Source organism: Perissodus microlepis, chromosome 1 (genome assembly GCF_051167445.1).
Source record: "Perissodus microlepis isolate ML-2025 ecotype Zambia chromosome 1, ASM5116744v1, whole genome shotgun sequence".
In the NCBI taxonomy this organism is placed as follows: Eukaryota; Metazoa; Chordata; class Actinopteri; order Cichliformes; family Cichlidae; genus Perissodus; species Perissodus microlepis.
The window spans coordinates 31,134,582-31,157,265 of NC_140461.1; the positions used below are offsets into that span (position 1 = coordinate 31,134,582).

General features: G+C 41.4%; 1 protein-coding gene across 1 annotated transcript in view; it reads left to right on the forward strand.

Moving 5' to 3' along the window:
* Nucleotides 1-1,370: 1,370 nt before the first annotated feature.
* kcnq1.1 (potassium voltage-gated channel, KQT-like subfamily, member 1.1) overlaps nt 1,371-22,684 on the forward strand; it is a 44,222-nt gene continuing 22,908 nt past the window's right edge. Inside the window, exons 1-5 of the mRNA XM_084949509.1 lie at nt 1,371-1,992; nt 9,044-9,134; nt 18,654-18,780; nt 19,318-19,396; nt 19,857-19,953. Coding sequence (XP_084805635.1) covers nt 1,631-1,992; nt 9,044-9,134; nt 18,654-18,780; nt 19,318-19,396; nt 19,857-19,953 — 756 coding nt within the window. The 5' untranslated portion in view covers nt 1,371-1,630. The remainder of the gene's footprint in view (nt 1,993-9,043; nt 9,135-18,653; nt 18,781-19,317; nt 19,397-19,856; nt 19,954-22,684) is intronic.

A 22,684-nucleotide genomic window follows, 5' to 3' on the forward strand; every position in this document is an offset into this window, starting at 1 on the left:
CAAACAATGGAAGGAAATTCTACGCACTTCTTAACACATTAATTCAGCCAATCAAGTGGTTTCTTTGCAGAAAAGGGGTTGGAGAGCACACACTGCTCATTACACATTTGTTCCAGTAGGCGTCTGTGTGTATGTGTAATAAAACAGGTTACTGAGGTCACATCCTAACCTGCCAATATAGCAGTCGCATCATATACTGACAATATGAAATGATTAGCGCTGAATGAGACCTCTGGCCTTTATATGATACTGAATGCTCACCCGCTGTCGATAGAGACATTTAGGGAATCTGCAAAAAAGAAGAAGCCATCACATACCCATCTCTGCGGCTTATCCAATTCAAGGTCGTTGGGCGGCTGGAAGCTATCCCAGGCAAAAAACAAGGTACACCCTGGACAGGTCACAGAGCTAACTCAGAGAGACAGACAACCATTTGCATTCACACTAACACCTATGGCCAGTTTAGAGTTTAGGATCACCAACCTAACCCCACTCAGTGCATGTCTTTGGACTATGGAAAGAAGGCAGAGAGAACCCACGTAAATATGGCGGAGAACATGCGAACTCCGGCCAGATGGTGGATTCAAACCCAGGAACTTCTCGCTGTGAGACAACAGTGCTAACCTGCCCTAGCTTCCTACCCTCAACCCCAACTGGTCACAAATCACTGCCCCTCCCTGACCCTGGTTCTGCTGGAAGTTTTCTTATGTCAAAAGGGAATTTTTCCTTCCCAGTGTCACCAAGTGCATGCTCACAGATGATTCTATGATTCCTGGGGTTTTCTTAGTATTATTGTAGGGTATTTACCTTACAATATAAAGTGCCTTGAAGCGACTTGAATTGAACGAAATATAAACAACAACTTTAGTTGCTGTCTAATAATGTAATATCGATATGAAAAGACCTTTTAATTTATATCGTGTGGTCACCCTTTTGTTTACACATTTGTTCAGTCTCTGCTACTTAAAGTGCATTATCATGCAGAAGTGAAACTCCATTAACATGTAAACTTAAGGTGCGAGGTGTCCTGACGTGCTTTGTTAAGAAGTTCTGGACCAGCTGGACACGCGCGCATAAATGAACAGTGGCAGTTTTATTAACATCGTTATAAAGCCAACTCTACTTTTAATAGAAATGCGTGTCACTGTTTTGCATATGAAACGCACCTCGTGCGTTATTCTGTTTGCATTTTCTGCAGAGATGGTTTAATCCAAAGCTCGTCGCGCGACTGTGATGGAGTTCGCCAGGTTCAGATTGTTTTAAGCAGTTCTGCATTACAGTAAATAGTCTGAACAGCTGGCGGCTCGCAGCGCACCGCCTGGCGACAGCTCTCCAAGCTGATAAGTGCCCTGAAAGTAGCAAGGGGGGGGGGTTCCATTGAAGGCTGGGACTCGCCATATCCTCGACAACCCGGAGAGCTGTAAAGTTAAATTAAAGAAACCCCGCTGGTGATCTGGAGCATTAATAACTTAGTTTATGTTACAGTTTTATGTGCCTTGGTGCGATCGGGCGCGCAACAGAAGGTGAGCGCACATGGGCGAACATTTGTCCGTTTGAGTCAGTGACCGAAAAAAATAACTGTGAAAAAAAAAAAGTTAAGCCGGCGATAGAAGACTAACGGGAGGCTATAATGTCTAATTCTTCCGACCCTCGTCAGGAGAACACACGGAGGAGTTCTGGTTTGGCACGTGGAAAAAGACCACCGGATCTGGAGCTGTCAGAAATTACTTTTAGTGAGCCCGAAACAGGGACACCTGTGGGCAACAACACGTTTTGTGAAAGGGACAAAATGCCAGAGGACGGGTGTACCCCCAACGATATACCTCCCGTTCACCTCCACCCTTATTTTTCTCATCCCCGGATGTCTGTGCGGATGTCGGTGTACAGCACCGGGGTTCGTCCAGTCCTCACCCGAACCTACATCCAAGGGCGCGTGTATAATTTTCTGGAAAGGCCGTCTGGCTGGAAATGCTTCGTGTATCACTTCACAGTGTGAGTGTTTTTATTTTCCTAATCACCCAGATCCACTGGGTATTCAAGGGCATAATTGCAACTCTAAGATCCTAATTAAACAGGGAGTTAATTGCTCATGTAGAGCCTTGGAAGTCCTCACTACAAAGAACTGTTAATCCTATGAATTTTATAAAGATGCTACACAGATATCGCAGCACAACCGGAGGTCCCTTTAGGAACATTATATGGATATTTTAGTCTTACCGTGGCAGATTAAAAAAATAGCATGTAATTCATCACAGACAAGAGAGTCTTGGACAAAACAAGCCTTCACAGGAGGAGTATAGGAATATTATACAGATCTTTCATTTGGGAGACTATTTTCCTCAGCACCAGTGGGCATTTAATTTTGCAGAACAGTTTGTGTGCAGCAAAGAGGTGTTTTGTATTCAGCAAGCCTCTGACAAGAGAACTTTAAAAACCAATTCAGCCCAGCAGGAAATGTTTCAGTGTTTTCCCTTCCTGACAGCATGATCGGTATGAAGGACTACCTTTTATAAAAACATAAAAGTGGGGTTTATCAAGTGTGGCTCAGGTTATATGGGATAAAGTACCACTGTCATGAAAATTAGAAAACTGATACTTTGTCTTTCTTGGCAAATGAAATGTTGTTACTGAGGATAAATACTGTACACCACTGATATCATGCTATCTTTGTGTTTCTTTCTTTATTTTTCTAAGTGTAACCCATGTCCAGTAAACTCACAGTCTGATATATCCAAGATGGAGAGTTCAGGCTCAGGTTTAGGAATGTGGGATATGATCGCCGAGCACAACCCCACCGTGTGCTGTCTGTCCCCACTTGCTGGCACTGATAGCAGGCAGCTAAACTTGGCAGCATGTGTGCTTTAGAGGAGGTAGTGGCCCTGTCTGGCAGTGCCACCCGGTGACCCTGTGGTGTCGGAGGTGATGCAGGGGAACTCGGCCTGTCAGAGCGGCTTAGTCTCAGTGGCTCAAAGGGAGTAAAGGCAAACACAGTGCAACTCAAACATGTTAAAACATTGCCGAGAATGAGTTGACACTGTAAAGTTAGTACTGTACAATTACAGGAAAATCTTGCAATGGTGTCTCAAGAAGGCAAAATCACAGGGGTTAGATTAGGTTACATGTGCAGGTGATCATTTTGGAAAACTGGGTTACGAGGTTTCCTCTCTCCTGACATTTTTTTTTTCAAATTGAGAAATTGTTATTTGTTGGGTTTTTTTTGTTGTTGTTGTCTGGGTTTTCTTTTTGCATGTAAAAGAAAAGATGTAAAAGTAAATGCAAGGCATCATAATACTCTGTGGATCACTGTGAGAGTCACATTGTACTTTGTATTCTGAAATTTGTACTAAATATAGTGATGTGCAAGCAGAATAATCACTTTCACCTTTCTAACTGTGTCCCTGTTAGCAGTGTACATGGTCAAAGGTAAACAAAGGAGAAACTGCCATGATTGGGAGATGGAGGGAGTCTTTTTTTCAGGACATAAAGGCAATTCGATGGCACCCTTTAATGGCAAAAATATTCTCAGTGCCGCACATACAGATTCAGCTTTTTGAAAAATGGAGTACATTTGAAGATATTCAAAACGATTAGATTAGATTAGATCATTAGGTTTAATTTGGTGGCGTATTGTTGTGCATTTAAGACAGAGCTTTATTGCTACTATGAGAGCAGCAGGTGCTTGCTGTAAGTATAGTGTGTAACCATGCAGCAGGTTTTTAGTGTCAGCTTAGTACCTTGTTTTGCAAATGTTTGAGTGGGAGAAAGGCAGTTAGGAACAAGTACCGCCTTATCACTGACCCAGAACTCAAACACCAGAGTGACCCAAAGCCTTATCAGAAGCGCGCGCGTGTGTGTGTGTGTGTGCGTGCGCGCAGGTGAATGCATATGTAAGTCAGTTTAGTGATATAGCATGCTTTAAGCGTCTGAGGAATGTTTCATTATGTTTAAAAAGAAAGGGCCCATGCATTTCCTTTGAAATGATCATAAAATATACTTAGCTATTGGAAAGAAAGCCTCGCTCCACATATTGCTTTTCTTGTAGCACCACATTTAAAACGAGTCTTGAGTGCCACAGTAAACTCAGCATTGTGTTATGAAGCCATTCCACATGCTGGTGATGGATCAATCAACTGGGAAATGAAGAGAAAAATCTAATGAAAAGTGTTTGTTTTTTCAGACTAACAATCAGAGGATGTTCAGTCAAAGACAACTTTAATAAGAAGATTTAATAAGAAGAGACATCAAGTTATTCTTTTCAATTAAGCAACTTTTTTTCCCTCCATTTTAGATGGAGCTAAGAGCTAAGTTACCCAGTGAAGCACATACACAAGACTACCCATCATCTAGGAGCTGGTATCTCTGAACTATTAACCCTAACCCGATATCGGCCAAAGTTTTGGCTGAGTTTTCTTTATAGTTTTTCTTTTTCTTTTGATTGATTTATCTCTGTTTTATTGCGGGGGGTTTCATGGTACGTGACGGCTGAATGAAAGAGCTAGTTATATGGTCAGCAGCATTGCTACTCTTATCCTTTCCCCCACTTTGTCTCTACACTCGCTGCACAACAGACTGCAAGTGAATCTGTCCATCAATAATAGATAGGAGCAAAGCTTTGAGCTTTTGTTTAGAGTTCAGTGGTGCCTATGTAGCTTAGCCGATGTATTATTTTGTCCGTTGCTACACCAAGCCCACGGGTGCCAGACAGCAACACAGAGCCTGTATTATCTATAGGCCTGGAGGTCAAGGAAGTGAAATATGATGGTGCAGTTATAGTGGAGAGGGACTGACAAGTTAGATAGCCTCAGATGAATATAAAGTAAAGCAGAAGTGTATGCTCAGCATACCGAGTGTGTATGTTTACAGGGATTTCAAACGCTCTGAAATAATTTAAGCGGCGCTTCACTGACAAATTACAACCATTAGCATAACAGAGTGTATGGTTTGGAAAGTTTGATGTTCAGCTGTGTTTCTTTTGATCTTCTCTTTAACTGCCTCTGTCACATATTAGCATAAAGTTTGACAAATTACACTATGTTCTTACCGGTGAACATTTTGACCTTTTTTGTGTAATGTGGCTCGCTCTTCCTCGATGTATTTACTTCCATTTTTACAGGCAGCAGTCTGAAGATGTCGTTTTGAAGAGTCAGCTTACTGTGCTGCATTATCTACTTGTTCGGTCCTTTCAGACAAGACAAGCTGCTTTAGCTGTGTTATGCACCAGCCCTGAGCAGGTTTCTCCTCAGTCTTTTATCTGTGTTGACGTGTGGCGTGCACATTCATGCCTGTGTGTGCGTGTGTGTGTCTGTGTTTAAGCTAAACACAGACACACACAGAGGGGGTTATTTCGATTCCTGGCCAGTCTTCAATGAACTGAAGCTGTAGCGTGTGGCGATAACACTGACTGGAAACTGTAACTCTCCATATGTAAAGTTTCCATACAGGAGTGTTTTCACGTTGGAACAAGACAATGAATATTTAGGGCTGTGGTGGCTTTGGAGGTGATGGGGTGAGTTCATGTAGCTTCAGGTTTCACTCGCCACTAAAGCTGCAGTGTCCCTGATATGAGTCTGGATTGTACTTAGTGCCAATTTTGGCACCTAAAGTAGATTAGACTAATGAAATTGTTTTTTTTTCTTTTCCTTTTCTTTCTTTTTTTGTTTGTAGTTTTATTTTACATTTTTCAATCATCTAAGCATTTTACAGCTCCAGCTGTCACCATATTTGTGTACAGTTAAATTAGTTACAGCTGTCATTCTTATATAGCCGGGAGTATAGAAACAACTGAGGTGTTGTTTTTCTCACACATACGTACACACACATACACAGTGTCTATGTGTGCACTGCAGTGATACAACAGATGGACTCTCTGCAGTAAATGTAGTTAGCATTGTAATTTCCAAACTCTACAGCATTATAGCTGCTAAAGGTTCTCTCTGCCGAAGAGCAGCAACTCATTTAGAAGAAGACTCACTTATTCACAGATGTTGTCACCCAGGTCAGCGTTGGTAACATTATACAGTGATATTTCCTTAGTAAACAAGAGAAATTTCAGTGGGGTCCTGCAATTAATCCTGGAACTTGGAGCTACGTGAAGGTTAATCAGCTGAAAGTAACGTCATCCAAATAACCTGATAATGTTATCTCTCTAAATGTCACAGGACTAGCTGCATGTTTGCAGGTTGTCTCGGTTTTGGTTTAATTTGTAGATTAGGTAGCTCATATGTCACTTTCATCCAAGTGGTAACTTCAAACAGCATTACTCTTAGCCCTCCTTCGAAAGAAAGAAACACTTGCTACATTTGCAGTTTGCCTTAAATAAATAATTAAATTAAACTTTTTCTTTTATCTTTGAAAGATTTTTATTTTACCTGTTTAGTTATATAAAAAGTAAATTTTTTAAGTGATGTTGTTTGTATTCATGTTGTTTTCCGTGTGAAAAACGGGTAATTATTTACTATAATTCTGTTGCTGTTTGGTTAAGTAACATACACATATCCACTTGTAAATCTGCTTTTCCCAAAAGAAACAAAAATCACACATAATCTAGTGTTCTTTAACATGTGTACAATGTAGATATGTGCAAAGCTTTTTTGTTTTATTGGGGTTTTTTGATCAGTGAGCCACTTAACACTGACCTATGAATCATTCAGGTATAACCTAACTCGCTGGATCAAGCAGTTTTGAGTTTACACACACGTTAGCAGAAAGCCCATTTTAAGATGTATCTTTAGGCACTCTCTTACTTGCAGCCTGTCACAAAAGAACATATAATTCTTTCCTTGAATCTAAAATAAATAAATAAATAAAATGCCAAGAACAGCACAGTTTGACAGGCATAAAATAGCATTTTTGTACCAACAGGGTGATTCCCAAAGAGCTATTGGCCAAAATCTTGACACATCTCAGTATTGTGTACATAGTGTCCTTCAAAAAATCAAAGGAAACTGGACAAGTGGAGGACAAAAGAAGAGGCAGCCCTCAAAGAAACTATGTGCAACAGATGAACATTATAAGAAAGTCGTGTACTTGGAAAAATTGAGAAAAAAAAAATCTAGCAATGACCTGACACAGGACCTGAGAGATGTATCTGGCCCTTCATTTGATCCAGCTACTGTTCACTGGAGCCTCATCAGAAATAGTCTCATTGGAAAAGCAGCTGTCAAGAAGCTATTCTTAAAGAAAGAAAACAGGGAGAAAAGGCTGAGGTACACGAAAACTGGACTGAAAATCAGTGGCAATAGGGCTTAAGGAGGGATGAACACTATCAGTCATGGATAGGCTTCCTCAGAGCCCAGAGCTAAACAATACTTGAAGCAGTGTTGGGTTGTCTTGAGAGAGAATGGAACAAAAGGCACCCAACGTCCAAAGAATAGCTTTGAATGTCCTTCAAGAAGCCTGGAGAGGTATTCCTGAACACTAAGAAATTGCAAGAAAACTTGCTTAAGAGAGTTCAGGCTGTGTTTAAAATTAAAGGTAATCATAACTCTATTGACTTCCAGGCTTGTTAGAATTGTACAAACTCTGTTTTTCCCATGTATGTTTGCAGAGACACAGCAATACATTTGTGTCTGAGTTAGTCGTCAAAGTTTTCTTCTGTCTGACGGCAGGCAAAAACACTGACATTGAAACAAGAATCTATTCAGAAGTTTTGCCCTTTATCAGCAACATTCCATTCCCAAGGTAACGGAAATGAAAAGCCAATCATTTTAACCTTGGCCCTCCTGGCAACTTTTCGGCGAAGTATCGCATGACAGTTCTGTTAAGCTGCCAAAGTGCGAGTACACTGCTTGGTAACACGGCTGTGGCATCACTGGTGACATCATAATGAAGTGAAAGAGGACAGTAAAATACTATCTTAACTGTGGTGTCATATGGGATCAGAGATATGACTAGAAACTGTGTTTAACTCTGGTTCTCAGCAATGCACCCTGTGATTTAAAAGTAGATCATATGTGATGAGCAGCTGTTGAATTATTGGCTAAAGAATTGCAATGCTTAACACTAGCATTACTTGAGCTCTGTAAGCTGAGGTTACTGCAGTACTGCAATGATAAAAATTTAAAATACGAACGTCTGTCTTGTTGGACTGAAGCACATGTGAGAAGGTTATGGGTTTGAAAATGGTTTATCACTTATATTACAGTTAGTCCTGCTTTTCCACCTTCCTTTAATGTCGTCAAATTAAACAAAACCTTTCCCTCTGACTTTTATGAACAGCAGAGGGAAAAAATCAATAAAATTGATGTTATGTTACAAGGTACTGTGTAGACTTTTTAAATAAAGTCTGCTCTTTTCTTTCAAATAACAAAAACATTGTTAGAATTTAATCTCAAGGTCACATGGGTAGTAGGTTTTTGGTGTAGTGTCACAGCAGTTTAAAGCTTTATATCAACAATATATATTACTCAAGTAGTATGAGGAGTTTCACACATCTCATTGTTTCTGCATTTGAAATGCTTGTGACCTTGAGAGGGATAAGGAGAATGTTAAAGAGCAATTTCATGTTTGTTGATACTGCTTGTGGGTTGTGTGCAAACCAGTGTTCTTATTATTTGACAAGTTTATCATGTGCTTTGCATTCATATGGTTGAGTTCAAAAGGTTCCTACTATTTCCTCCAGAGGGCTGTCCTTGAATGTTTTCTCAGATTCAATCAAATACTTTTCATGGTAAAAATACAACATAATGCCATGCTGTCTGGAACCTTCTTTTTTTTGTAAGGTTGTTCAGAAGCTTAAACCCAAAGCAGACACCAAAGCTGACTGAATTTTTGCAGCTTAAATCAAAGTGTGAACTGCTGACATAAATATGAGGTGAGGTATTGAAAAATGGAGTGAGGATTTTGCAGTTACATGTCTTGACTGACAATTTATGCAAACTTTTGACTTAGGGAAAATAAAACTGATTGATAGTGAATATCCATTTGGCTAGTAGTATGCAATTGGATGTTATAAAAAATTATGGTGCTATGTATGAACTGTATTGTAAAACTTCATAAAACCTTTTAATCAAGATTAATGTATGTTCTCTTTCATTCTCTGCAGATTTCTGATAGTTTTGGCCTGTTTGATCCTCAGTGTTCTCTCTACCATTCATCAGTACCAGGCCCTGGCGCATACAACACTCTTCTGGGTGGTGAGTGTTCAATTTTAAAATTAAGAAAAGGAACAACTGAGATTTTCTTAAAGAACATTGGTTTGTGCCTGGTTTGTTGTTATTTGGGTTTTTTCTTGTGTATAGAGCTTTACATAGTGTGGACAACAAATTTTACAATAGCTTTAATATTTCATCCAGAAGGTATCCCTGTCCGATGCTGGAACCGCCTCAACTGTTTAGACAAACAGTGGCTTTACTCTGAGCTCCTCCAAAATGACCAAGCGTCTCACCCTATCTCCAAGCAATAGTCAAGACATCCGATTCTTGTATCTCAGATATTATTCTTTTGGTCACTGCTCACAGCTTATGCCCATAGGCAAGGATAGAAATGTTACCAAGTAGATGAGTTAAAGTATCTCTGTGTAGACTGTGTAGACATTAACATCTTTAAATATACCTTGTCATTATATAAAATTTTAGTGATACTGACAAGAAATTTTCATAATTACGTGACATTTTTTATATTGTGTCTGTTTATGTAAAAGCAAAAAAGGTCCTCTAGTAGCCATTGTGATTATGACAATAGAGACAGACTGAGTCAGATACTGTATTCTGCAGGTGATTAGTTGTTTGCTGTTCTTTTCCCTTTTATCAGTTAATGTTTATTTCATCTAACCATGACCATTCCATGACCTTAGCTTAGAGTGAGGCCTATAAATAATGCAGCATTCTCATGCTGTAATCTCCTCTGAAGTGCTGAAGGCTCAGTTACCACCTTTTAATACATAATCAAACCAACCAGGACACAGTGACTGAAGATACCACGGGGGAAGACAGAATTAATACTATGGATTCCAAAAAAAGATCTGTTTGCACATAATCATAAAGAAGGTGTTTGCTAGATGCTCAGTGACCCAGCGAGTACTAGAGGGACTACTCTCTCTAGAGGTACCAAAGTTTATGACATAAAAACAATCTGATTTTGTTCCTGATGGTCTGCTGTAAGCTTCAAGTAGGCATACAAGGAATAAAAAAGGAGTCACTGTGGAACAGGAGGTCCTGCTACCATACCTCATGTTGCGCTATAATAACCACACACATCCACAGGTACAGTCATGGCCACAATTCACATTTCATTTGACAACAGATAAGAGTCATGGGGATCATAAGCAGGGGGCTACGAAACAGGTTTGCAATTATTTTATGAATATATTGTTTGCTGTATTGAATTCATTGACAGTTTCCAAGGTCCTCGTGTCAAATCTGCTGTGCCGTATGACCAGACAAACTACCAAATACAAGTCACGACAACACTTTCAAGCAATTACAGACAGTATTGGGATCTTCATGCTTGATGGTTGCAGTGATCCACGAAAGGTAGCAATGTGCGAGTACAAGATAAGGAAAAGAAGACAGTTCTAAAAAAATGTATGGATATTTTTTTTAAGGTTGTAGACTTACTTGTTAGGCTGTAAAGATATGCAGGGTGCGTTTGCCAAGAAATGCTGAATCTAAACTGGTTTTGTGTATTTTTAATTATCCTGATCAGCAGTCTGTGACCCACTTGTTTCTGAAAGATGGAAGAAGTGTGACCGAGGTTTAAAAGAATCCAAATCAAAAGCAAGATTCACCTCTTTTTCTCACAGCCTGTCCTCCCTTTTGAGTCTCCTCATCCGATCTTTTATATGACTTCTATCATCTGCTCGGCACCTTTGTTTTGTCTCTTTGTGTTGGCCTACGTAACACAAACAAGCCCAATTGGGATACAGAAGGCTTCTGTTCTTTGCTAAACAGCTATCTTTAAATCAGTTTTTAAAAATGATGATGGTGCAATTAACAGTTACCGAGTTACGATGTATATTTTGATTTTGCCTGTGCGATGTGATATGTGGATAAAGCACTGTCTAAATGTCAGTGTCACGGTTCAGCTGGTCGCTGATCAGCTGTTTCGCTCTCTCTCTAGTTCTCTCTCTCTCTCTCGCCAGGGCGGAACTCATTATGGGTTCACGCTCTTGGCCTCTGGCGGAGGTATGGCAAGTGGAATGGGACACCACTAGTCTTAGGGTTCCCCTGGTTACATCAACACAACCCAGTCCTGGATTGGAGGAAGTAAAGCATTCTAGGGTGGGGAGAGGAATGTCATATGTCTTGTCTAAAAGCCGCAACTCCACCCGCGAACCCTCAGAGTAACCCCCCACCATCAGAGTCACCCGATCTCTCGTCTGTGCCCTCAGTCTATCACGATCTTAAGCAGGTTTTTTGTAAAGATAGAGCACGTTCTCTTTCCCCTCACCGGCCGTACGACTGCGGAATTGATCTTCTCCCAGGCGCCCCATTTCCTACCAGCCGATTATACAGTCTTTCACAGCCTGAACGGGACAGCATGGAAAAGTACATTAACGAGTCGCTCGCCGCAGGTCTGATTCACCCGTCATCATCCCCTGTTGCGGCGGGGTTCTTTTTTGTTGCTAAGAAGGACAAGAGCTTACGGCCGTGCATAGATTATCGAGGCCTCAACAATATCACCACCAAAAACAAATACCCACTCCCACTACTGATATCACCCTATGAACTGCTCCAAGGGGCCACAGTTTTTACAAAGCTGGATCTGCGTAACGCGTACCATCTGGTTAGGATACGAGAGGGGGACGAATGGAAGACGGCTTTTAACACACACTTAGGCCATTTTGAGTACCTCGTTATGCCGTTTGGTCTAACCAATGCCCCAGCTGTGTTCCAGGCCTTTGTCAACGACGTGCTCCGAGACGTCCTTAACCACTTTGTGTTCATCTAACTTGACGACATTCTCATCTTTTCACGCTCCGTCTCTGAACATGAACGTCCGGCTGGTTTTGCAACGTCTTCTCGAGAACCGTCTCTTCATGAAAGGTGAGAAGTGTGAATTTCATGTGACCACTGTTTCATTCCTGGGCTACATCATTGAACAGGGTAATCTCAGGCCCGACCCAGCTAAGGTCCAAGCTGTCATTAATTGGCCCGTCCCGACAAACCGCAAGCAACTCCAAAGTTTCCTGGGTTTTGCTCATTTCTACAGACGATTCATCCGTGACTATAGTAAGCTTGCTCTCCCACTAACTCGTCTCACATCTCCCAAGGTTCCCTTCTGCTGGGAGGAGTCAGAACAAAGGGCTTTCAGCCTCCTGAAGGCTCGTTTCTCCTCCACACCCATCCTGGTTCAACCTGACCTCGGCCTGCAGTTTGTCGTGGAGGTGGATGCCTCGGACACAGGGGTGGGGGCCATTCTATCCCAGCAACAGAAGGGTAAGCTCCATCCCTGTGCCTTCTACTCTCGCCGTCTCTCATCTGCTGAACAAAATTATGACGTTGGGGACAGGGAACTGTTAGCCATTAAGCTCGCCCTAGAGGAATGGCGTCCCTGGCTGGAGGGCGCTGCCCAGCCGTTTGTAGTTTGGACAGACCATAAAAATTTGGAATATATCCGGTCAGCGAAGCGGCTTAATGCCCACCAGGCTAGGTGGGCCCTGTTTTTCACAAGATTTCAGTTTACTATAACCTACAGGCCAGGTTCCCGCAACACCAAACCCAACGCTCTCTCTCGTCAATTCACTGCCTCTGAGGAGACTGCTCGAGACTCTCCCATCATTCCCCCCTCGTGTGTCATTGGGGCCCTGACGTAGGAGGTTCAACCAGCCATTAGGGAGGCCCAACGAACAGAACCAGACCCAGGAACTGGTCCTTCTGGACTACTCTTTGTGCCCTTCTCTGTCCGGTCACAGGTGCTACACTTGGCACACACACCAAAATTCACCTGCCACCCGGAGGTCCACCGCACTGTCTCACTCCTTCAATGCTTCGCTTGGTGGCCCTCCCTCATCAAGGATGTCCGTGAGTACATAGCAGCCTGTCCAGTCTGCGCTCAGAACAAAGGTGTTAATCAGCCATCCTCTGGTCTCCTTCAGCCCCTGCCTACGCCAAGCCACGCCTGGTCCCACATCGCTGTCGATTTCGTCACGGGCTTGCCACCTTCGTCAGGTAACTCTGTCATTCTATCATTGATCGTTTTTCTAAAGCAGCTCACTTTGTTGCCCTTCCCAAGCTTCCCACGGCCCTGGAAACGGCCCAGCTCCTGACGAACCACGTCTTCCGTCTCCATGGAATTCCGGTGGATATAGTCTCGGACAGGGGTCCGCAATTCACGTCTCGCGTGTGGAAGGAGTTCTGTTCCTCCCTGGGAGCTCAGGTCAGTCTTTCCTCTGGCTTTCACCCGCAGACTAAGGGTCAAACAGAGCGAGCCAATCAGGAGCTTGAGGCGGCCCTCCGATGCGTGGCGTCCACCCATCAGACCACCTGGAGCAAGCAGCTCCCTTGGATTGAGTACGCCCACAATAGCCTCACCTCCTCGGCCACCGGAGTGTCCCCTTTTGAGGCGTCTCTGAGTTTCCACCACCTCTGTTTGCCGCTGTAGAGGGTGAGCATTTCGTACCTTCTGTCCAACAGCACATCCAGAGGTGTCGGCACGCTTGGAGGACCACACGGGCTGCCCTTCTCCGCACGGCTGAGCGGAACAAGCGCCTGGCGGACTGCCATAGGACCCCGGCACCAGTTTATGCACCCAGACAAAAGGTTTGGCTGTCGACCAGATTCATTCCGCTTAGAGCTGAGTCTAAGAAACTGTCTCCTATCTTTATGGGTCCCTTTGTGATTGACTCTCTGGTGAACCCGGTGTCGGTCCATCTTAAGCTGCCCCGGAACATGCGGATCCACAATGTCTTTCACATCTCTCAAGTGAAGCCCTGTCTTTCCAGCCCCCTGTGCCCTCCTTCCAGGCCCCCTCCGCCCGCCCGGGTCATCGATGGCCATCTGGCCTTCACCATCTCGCGCATCATGGATGTCAGGCGCAGGGGGCGTGGTTTGCAGTACCTTGTGGATTGGGAGGGCTACGGAATGGAGGAGCGGTCTTGGATCCCGCGTGCGGCCCTTCTGGACAGGAACATGGTGCGGGCGTTCCATGACGCTCATCCTGAGAAGCCTGGGGGTCGCCGGGAGGCTCCCTTTGGGGGGGAGGGGGGTACTGTCACGGCCTGGAGGTTCAGCTGGTCGCTGATTCTCTCCCCCCCAGGGCGGGACTCGTTATGGGTTCACGCCCTCGGAGGAGGAAACACCTGTGCCTCATCAGTGTGGATGGCATTTAAGCCAGGAAGCAACGGCTGTTCTTCGCTGGATCGTTGTGAGAATCGCGTCAGTGAAAGTCAAGCGTCTAGCAAGTGTTTTTCCATGTAGTTGTGTGTTTGGAATCTAACGAGCATTTCTTTGTGTGCAGACCCTCTGGACTGTTTTCCCTGGTGTTCCTTGAGTGACGAGTGTCCGAGTGGATTCGTGTTTGGAGAGAGACAAGAGTGTTCACCTGGATTTCCCCCGGAGCCCTGCCCCTCTCACCTTTTGTAGATAGCACTGCCCCACACCTTTTGTATATACACTCATTGGACATTGTTCATTAATAAATTCTCTTGTGTGCATCAATCCCCGGAGTCCAGTGCGTGAGTCCACCTTGTACACCGTGACAGTCAGAGTAAACAGATGTTTCATTTTGACCAGTTTGTTGTTTTGAAACCCCAAATGTCAGTGTGTGCTGTTTAAAAAAAAAAAAAAAATCTATTTCATTTATTGATGGCCCTGACCTCTGCATTACAAAAAAAACAACAACAAAAAACATTTTAGGGACAGTTTTGCTCATACTATATAAGTGACTTTTCTACAAACAATTTCAGTGTGTCCCGTGGCCTAAGAGGGCAAAAGCGCCTCCTCTAAAATCAATAGTAAATGAGATAAACTTAACCCCGAGACACCAGCTGCTGAGCACAGAGGAGCTGTCTGGGTGATGAGTGAGTCACTCAAGCTTGGATAAAAGAAAACCTAAAGAAAGGATAAAAAGGATTTTGAGGAGGACTGGAGCGTGCCACATGTGACAAGTTCACCTTGGCCTGAGGATAATGGGATAAAATAGTCATGGTGGGTCATGAGCCGGCACATCTCAAATCCTACAGGTTTATTTTCTGCTTCATATACAGGGCTGCTGTGCGTTCTTCTGTTTAAAAGTCAGACGTGTAATTTAAAAAAGAAACCAAAAAAGTCTGAAAGTCTTTTATTAATAAATACTATGGTATCATCAAATATACATGCATTTTATTGCAACCTGTTTTTCTGCCTTAGGTTCACCCTCTGGAGATATTTAATCTTCTTATTCTTCTCTTCTACACAGATAATGAATAATTAATATTTGCTGCTAAAATCTCAAACATTCATCTCTTCCATCCTGCATCCCTGAGGGACTGTTTTGTACTTTGTGCTTTCTAGTTTAGAGATTTGCTCTGACCCTGCTACTCTTTCATTCTTTCCTCCCCCACCACTGAAGCCTCTCCTTTGTCTTGTTTCTTTCTTCCTGTATGCTCAAGGTTAACAGAAACCTCTCTGTTCTTTAGTTGGAGATGGAGCTTTGGCTGGCACTGTGTGGTAGTGTTTTTGGCCAGATGCTTGGCGGTTTGCCCAAAGGATTCACATTCTCAAAAGAATTTGTTTATTTCTTTTTGGATCCAGAGCACCGTGACCTATTTAAAGTATAGCTGCATTGTTTTTGAGTGTGTCAAAGTGCAAAGGAATTCAGGCAATCTAAGCTGGCTGACCTGGAATTTCACTAATGGAGACCAGTAACTCATCCTTCAGTGTAGATTACTATTAAATAGATTTGGGGGTGGGGGGGGGACACCAAAGGGTGGGATATAGTGAAAGTCTAACATAAGGGAACGATGCAGGAATGAGAATCAGTGATTTGTCTGGGTCAAAAGAACTCTTGCATTGAGGACTTCAGGGAAGGACCCTCAGCGTGGAGACAATGATTTCAGGAGGTGTTTTCGATTTTGTTGTCACCCCCCCTTGTGGTTCTCATAATAAGAGAAAAAGGATGGAAGAAGCAGAGTTGGGTGGGTTTGTAGGGGTGAGGGATTTGAGAGCAGTGAGATCTAGCGTAGCAGCGGGGTTAGGCACGAGAAGCTGGATGAGAATGAGGATTGATCTTTGCCACCTTTTTTTCACTTGTTCCCCCCCCCCCCCCCCCCCCCCCCCATTTCCCCATTTTCCCTTCTGTAAATAGCTTCCTTGTCAAAATGTGCTGCATTGTTTTCTTCTAAATAAAAAACAGACAGCTGTGTTTAGGTTCGATTTCTGACCAAAGGACACATCCTTAAGGTATTATAAACAAAAAACGATAAATTCCTAATCTTAACTAATAATTGTTTGCAAAATCATTTTTCTCTCTAAATTCCGAAAACCATATCGTCTTAGCTCACGTCTTATCTTCTCTGTAACTGATGGCATGTTGTCACCTGTCAGTGAAATAGAGTAAAACCACTGTCAGTATTCTGTGCATCTATCAGCTGTCTATAACACTGTCATCATGTGCAGACACAAGACACATAAACACTAAAAAAAAATTGCTCTACAGTACCCGAGGTAAAGAAAACTTTTAACTCAAGCTCCACGATTCACACCAGAGCTTTTGATGTAGAAATCCTTGCTGCAAAATTAAATACTTTACATATTAGCTTCCAGGAACACACTTTAGCATATTAATAATCCAATTTTCATTTTACAAGGTTTACATTTTTAGCTCAAATAATGAAAACAGCTCCAAAAGCTCTGAGATTTCGCCCTTAAAACACAATTTGCTCATCCAAAAAAAAAAAAAAAGAAAAGAAAACTAAGGAAAGGTTAGTGATTTACTGTCAGACAGCTGCTATCCTGAGACATGTGGAGTTTATTGTTGCCCCATCAGTGCCGCCCACAAAGTCCGAGAACCGCTGGGTTACACAAGCAATGTAGCGTTTAATGATAAGCATATCTTAAATATGTTGATAGGCTGCTTTTAGGCTTTGCTAGCTTTAGGCCAGATTAGTTCCTACAATAGATGGTAAAAAAGTTACCATTGTTATACGGCCCACTGCTTTTTGCGCCACCATTTTGAAGCCTTTAAGTTTGCAACTTCTGTTTTAGCATCTTGATTTTTTAAACTGGGTGGAACCACATTTGACAAGGAAATGTGGCTAAGAGTAGCACTAGCTGCTAATTTGGTTAGCAAGGTGCATTGACAGGCTAATACTCAAAGATCTTAAAGAAATTTGGACTTACCTATCACATAAAGGTACTAGGACACTAAACAAGCATAACTTTAAGCCATAATACATTTTAAATGGGTTATTAAACTATAACTGCTTTGCTATTATCACAAAGAGGGAACTTAGCTTAAGAGAACACAATAGTAAACATTTTTCTGCCACAATGTGACAAGAGGCGCAGGTCTGACTGTGGGATAAGACTTCTAACTGACAATTCCTTAGCCAGTGAGCCAGTGTCATACCATAGCTAATCACCATTTTAAAACATAGTATGACTGAGAGTTACAAAACAGACTGAACCTGTTTTACTGTATCACCAATAATCAGTGACTGAGAACATCAGCTCAAGTGAATACAGTGGTGCGGTCAGAAAGCTGTTTTCAGTTAGTGTTCAGATACAGTATGGCTTTAAGGCACTTTCACATTGGCTATTTTTCTGGCTCTGAAACTGTGTCAATGCTTGGATTTAATTATTTGGGGCAAGCTGCAAATTATATTCACGAAACTTTCACATTGGCTAATTAGTCAGTATAACCTAAGAAACTGTCACTGGGCTACCAGCTGCTATGAGTTTTCTCTCCTCTACACTGTCATTGTAGACAACTAAGCTAGGCTAACAAGCTGCTGGCTGTAGCTTCACTGTACAGAAAAATGAGTGGAACTTCAGATAAAATCAAGTATCTTTTCTAGAATGTTTAAGTTTTTGTTCTATTAAAAGAAAAATATAAAAATGGATAGTTTGCCTTCCTCTTTAAAACCACCTTAATCCTTGGGTAACATTTGCGTGTGAGCAGCTAATGTAGCTTCAAGCTGCCACAATCAGCAGTAATGGGTGGGCTACAGAGGTCTTATAACCTACTTTTTTTCTCACTGTACACCTCCAGATTTTCGTCAAATCCCAGCTGATGCTGACTCAAGTACTCAAGTCACTCTGAAATATATCAGATCTTATACGACTCTCTCCGGAGATAGAAAGACTTTATGTAACATTGCTCACATATATATTCTTCAAGATTGAATAACTTGGATGCGTAAAATAATCAAAATCCAGTTTCAAAATCAACTAAATAGAGATAAAGATTATTGAACCACCTGTCAGAAAGCACACGTACCTTATTTTATCGGGTACATTAAATTATTTTAACAGCTGACTCAAATCAATGGTGTGATACATACAGGAAGTAGCAAATGGAGTATGCACAGAATGAAAATGAATATTTGACAAATTGGAAGTGTTATCAGGTTTATCTTGGTAATTAATAATATTTTATCCATATTATTTGTAACACAAACATTGTTTTAGTCAAAGCAGCTGTTCAGCCGTTTTTGGACCGAACATCCTGCAGCAGCATCTGATGTTTGTTTGTTTTTTTTCTGCCTCCCTCCCTCTCCCTCATTTGTCTGACAGGAGATTGTCCTTGTGGTGTTCTTCGGTGTGGAATATTTTGTCCGCCTTTGGTCAGCAGGCTGCCGCAGTAAATATGTTGGCATCTGGGGCCGACTACGCTTTGCCAGGAAGCCAATATCTGTTATAGGTAGCAACACAACCCCCGTGCACACACACACACACACACACACACACACATATCTTTACACATGCATGCTGACAGACGTATCACTCCCCACCCACGCACAAAATTTAAACAATATCTGTAATATACCCTGAGCTTTATCCCAAAATGAGATATTTAAGACAAATTCAGCATGAAATTAAAACTGTCACTGCAATATTTCTTCCACCTTCAGCTTGTTATTCTTAAATTTGATGCCTCCAGGTGTTTTTTTTTTAATATGTTGCAATGAAAATTAGTATTAATAATGTTTGTAACCCTTCTAAGCTAAATTGATTAATAGAATCATTCTGAAATGAAAACTGACGATAATTTCCTAAAATAACACTTTCTGTAGTTTCTTCTTTGACCCCCACCATCCCACCCCCATATGGAGAACAACACTTCTTAATTTCTTGTTGTATTAACCACCATAATCATGAGTGTAAAAATATTCATATTATATACGTTATTGGTTATGGCATATGTAGGCTTATGACCCCTCATTCTCTATTAATGCAGATCTGATTGTAGTTGTTGCTTCGATAATTGTGCTGTCAGTGGGCTCCAAAGGCCAGGTCTTTGCAACCTCTGCTGTAAGGTAAGAGACTGTGTCTAGTATGTACAAGCAGAAACTTTGTGGCCATAAGTATGAAGATGCTTTCTGTACCTCTGGCCTCGATAACATAACTATGTGCCCCTGCACAAAGCCAGATCCATAATGAATGGTTTCATCAGTTTGAGGTGAAAGTTTGTAGCCATGACTGTACGAACGTACTACACCTCTGGGATTAATCGCTGAACTGCAAGCCAGGCCTATTGCTCACTGCTCTGCAAGGGAGAAAATTATACGAGTTTGCTCTAACATTTGTAAACGTCGAAAGTCTTTACATAGGAATGGAGAGCATTTATGATATATGTGATAAAGATGCACACATGCTTTAGGTATCCAAATATTTCTAGCCTTATTGTGTGTGCATGAATATTAACATTCAATTGCTGTGCAGAATAATATCTGCATATAAACACTTAAACTCCTTTTCCTTTTTTTAATTGACCAGAGGGATTCGCTTTCTGCAAATCCTGCGTATGCTCCACGTTGACCGACAGGGAGGAACGTGGCGTCTCCTGGGCTCAGTTGTCTTCATCCATCGGCAGGTACACAATCACTCCTTTTAAGGCTTCAAATTAGATTTTACGTCCAGAACTATTACCACCACCAGAGCTTCGGAGCATTATTAGTTATCTGCCAGCTTTCTGTCAGGGGATTATGCCAAGGATAGTCTGTCCTCTTCATGTTTTATTTTTCCTTTCTATGCGGTATAAAGAGAAGGTCCTCACACGGGAATACCTCATACAGTTAAATGAGTATTCAGCCGAGAACCACAACAAAAGCGCCACTGCGTAATAGCTTGGGTTTTTGGGTTATAGGCTCATCTGCTGGAGAGGGCCATGTCTTTCTCTAGGGTATCATTCAGCTGAGACACAGAGGTGGACATGATTAGCCCCAGTGGTCACAGTAGTTGTCCTTAATGTCAGTATAAAAAGAGAGAGTGATGAGCAGGGGATCAAGGATGTTACTCATCCAGTACCACCTACCATGCTTTCTTGTATTGGCCGTGGCTGATTTTGCTTGCAGCTGAAGCTGGTTATCATCAGCCACTGACCTCTGCTATGAATGTCAGCACGGGGACATATTGGGGCATTTTCAAATCTGATTTCTGACTGGCTGTAGAAAGCACTTTAGCTTGAAGGTAAAAAAAAAAAAAAAATGGTGAAGTTTGGAATGTACTTGTTATTGAAGGAGAGTGCAGTATCTATCACAGCTGATATGCCTAGGGGATGAGTTCTTGTTAATCTGCTAAGTTCTGTTTCCTTAGAAACCTCCTTTGTGTTGCATGCTGTGCTCCTAATTAACCAATTGTTTTAAAAGGTCATATTCACCTTCTCATGGTTAGCTCAGCTAAATTACTATTGAATAAAAACAAATATACACACAAATATACAATCTGCAGTGAAAACTTCAACCCAAGAGTGCTACATCTGACTAATTTTGAGGAAGTAACATTTCCTACAAAACAAGAAAAGGTTGACAGACATAATGAACATAGTTTATGCAGTCCATCTACAGTTACTTAGGGGGACTGAGACATTGGGATAGTTTGTTTGTTTGTTTTTTAATTTTTTGATTTCAAATGTATGCAATGAAGATGTTATTGTTTTTGGTTTATTTCAAGGGTTTAACAAAAGTGTTGCATTAACCTTTTAGCAATTAAAGTCAAGTATACAGAATTATATATATGTCTAAACAGTTCCTAACAAACAAGCAGTTTCATGGTCAAGTCAGGATATTTTCCTGATTATGCTATGGAAAATTATGCAGATGAAAGATCTGGACTTGATTTCAAGCGATGAAATCAGCTGTCCACTGGAACATTCAGAGATCCTTTTCTTTTTTTCTTTTTTTTTTTGGAGGTCTTTGCTATTTTATTTTTTAATAAACAACCTATAAGAACACAAATAAACCAAAATAAACAAATAATCAAAAATAAACAAATGGGTGTACCATCTAGTGTGTATACACACACACACACACACACACACACACACACACATATATATATATATATATATAACCACACACACACATACATATGTACACACATACATACACATACATATGCACATACACACCCATATACATACACATACCTACATACATATGTATTCGCCTATACACTCATACATACTGACATATACATATATACACATAACAGTTCAAAAATATGGCAAACATAATTACAGAGATTCAAACAAAATCGGGTCTCCTTGACAAAATGTAATGTTTCCATTTATCCCAAATATCACTAAATATGTCATATTGGAGTCTATTAATGAAGGTAATTCTTTCCATTTTAAACATCCCATAAACAATCTCATACCAGTCATTTAGTGATGGAATTTTCACACTAAGCCATTTCTTGGTAATAGTCTTACGGGCAGCCAGACTCAGAAAACCATACAACAGCTTGGACATTTTATCTACACTCACTGAGTATAAATATCCAAACAAAAGTTCATCCCAATTAAAGGGAAGTTGCATACTAAAAATGATCTGTAACTCAGATTGAATCGATACCCAAAAAGTGTTGATCAATGGGCAAGACCAAAACAAGTGGAAGTGTTTTATTCCTTGGGCCCCACAGTTTCTCCAGCAGCTAGAGTGATTAGAATAATGTTTACTTGGTGCAGGAGTAATAAAAAATGAACATTCAGAGATCCAAGGATCCAAAGTGGTGCATTCTTAAAAAGAATGAATGCATCGGCCAGCTCAGCAATAACAAAGTGCCAGGACGACAACGGAAGACGACTAAAGTAGACGATCACAGTATTCTTTCCACCTTCACAACATCTGGCCAAAATGCCTTCATGACTGCACATTTTTATATCAAAAGTTTCTAACAAAGTGCAAACCACTGGTTGCAATCCAAAAAAGGAAAGTCAGATTAGACTTTGTCATAAAACATCTAAAGGAAATTGACAAGATCTGGGGAAAAAATACATCCTTGGACAGATGAAACTAAGATTAACTGGTATCAGAATGATGGCAAGAGAAACAAATTGAGAAATAAGTGAACAGCTCAGAAGCTTATTACAAATCTGAAAGATATCACATCATCTGTCAAACATGGGTGAAGGTAATATTGCACAGGCATGTGTGGCTGTCAGTGGAACCAAGTCACTAGTGTTTATCAATGATGTGACTGGTGAAAGAAGCGCTTGCAAATGTTCTGTACTCAGCTAAATCCTGCAAATTGATTGTATGGCACGTGAGACTACAAATAGACAACAACCCAAAGAAAGCTGCAAAACTTTCTCAAGACAAAGA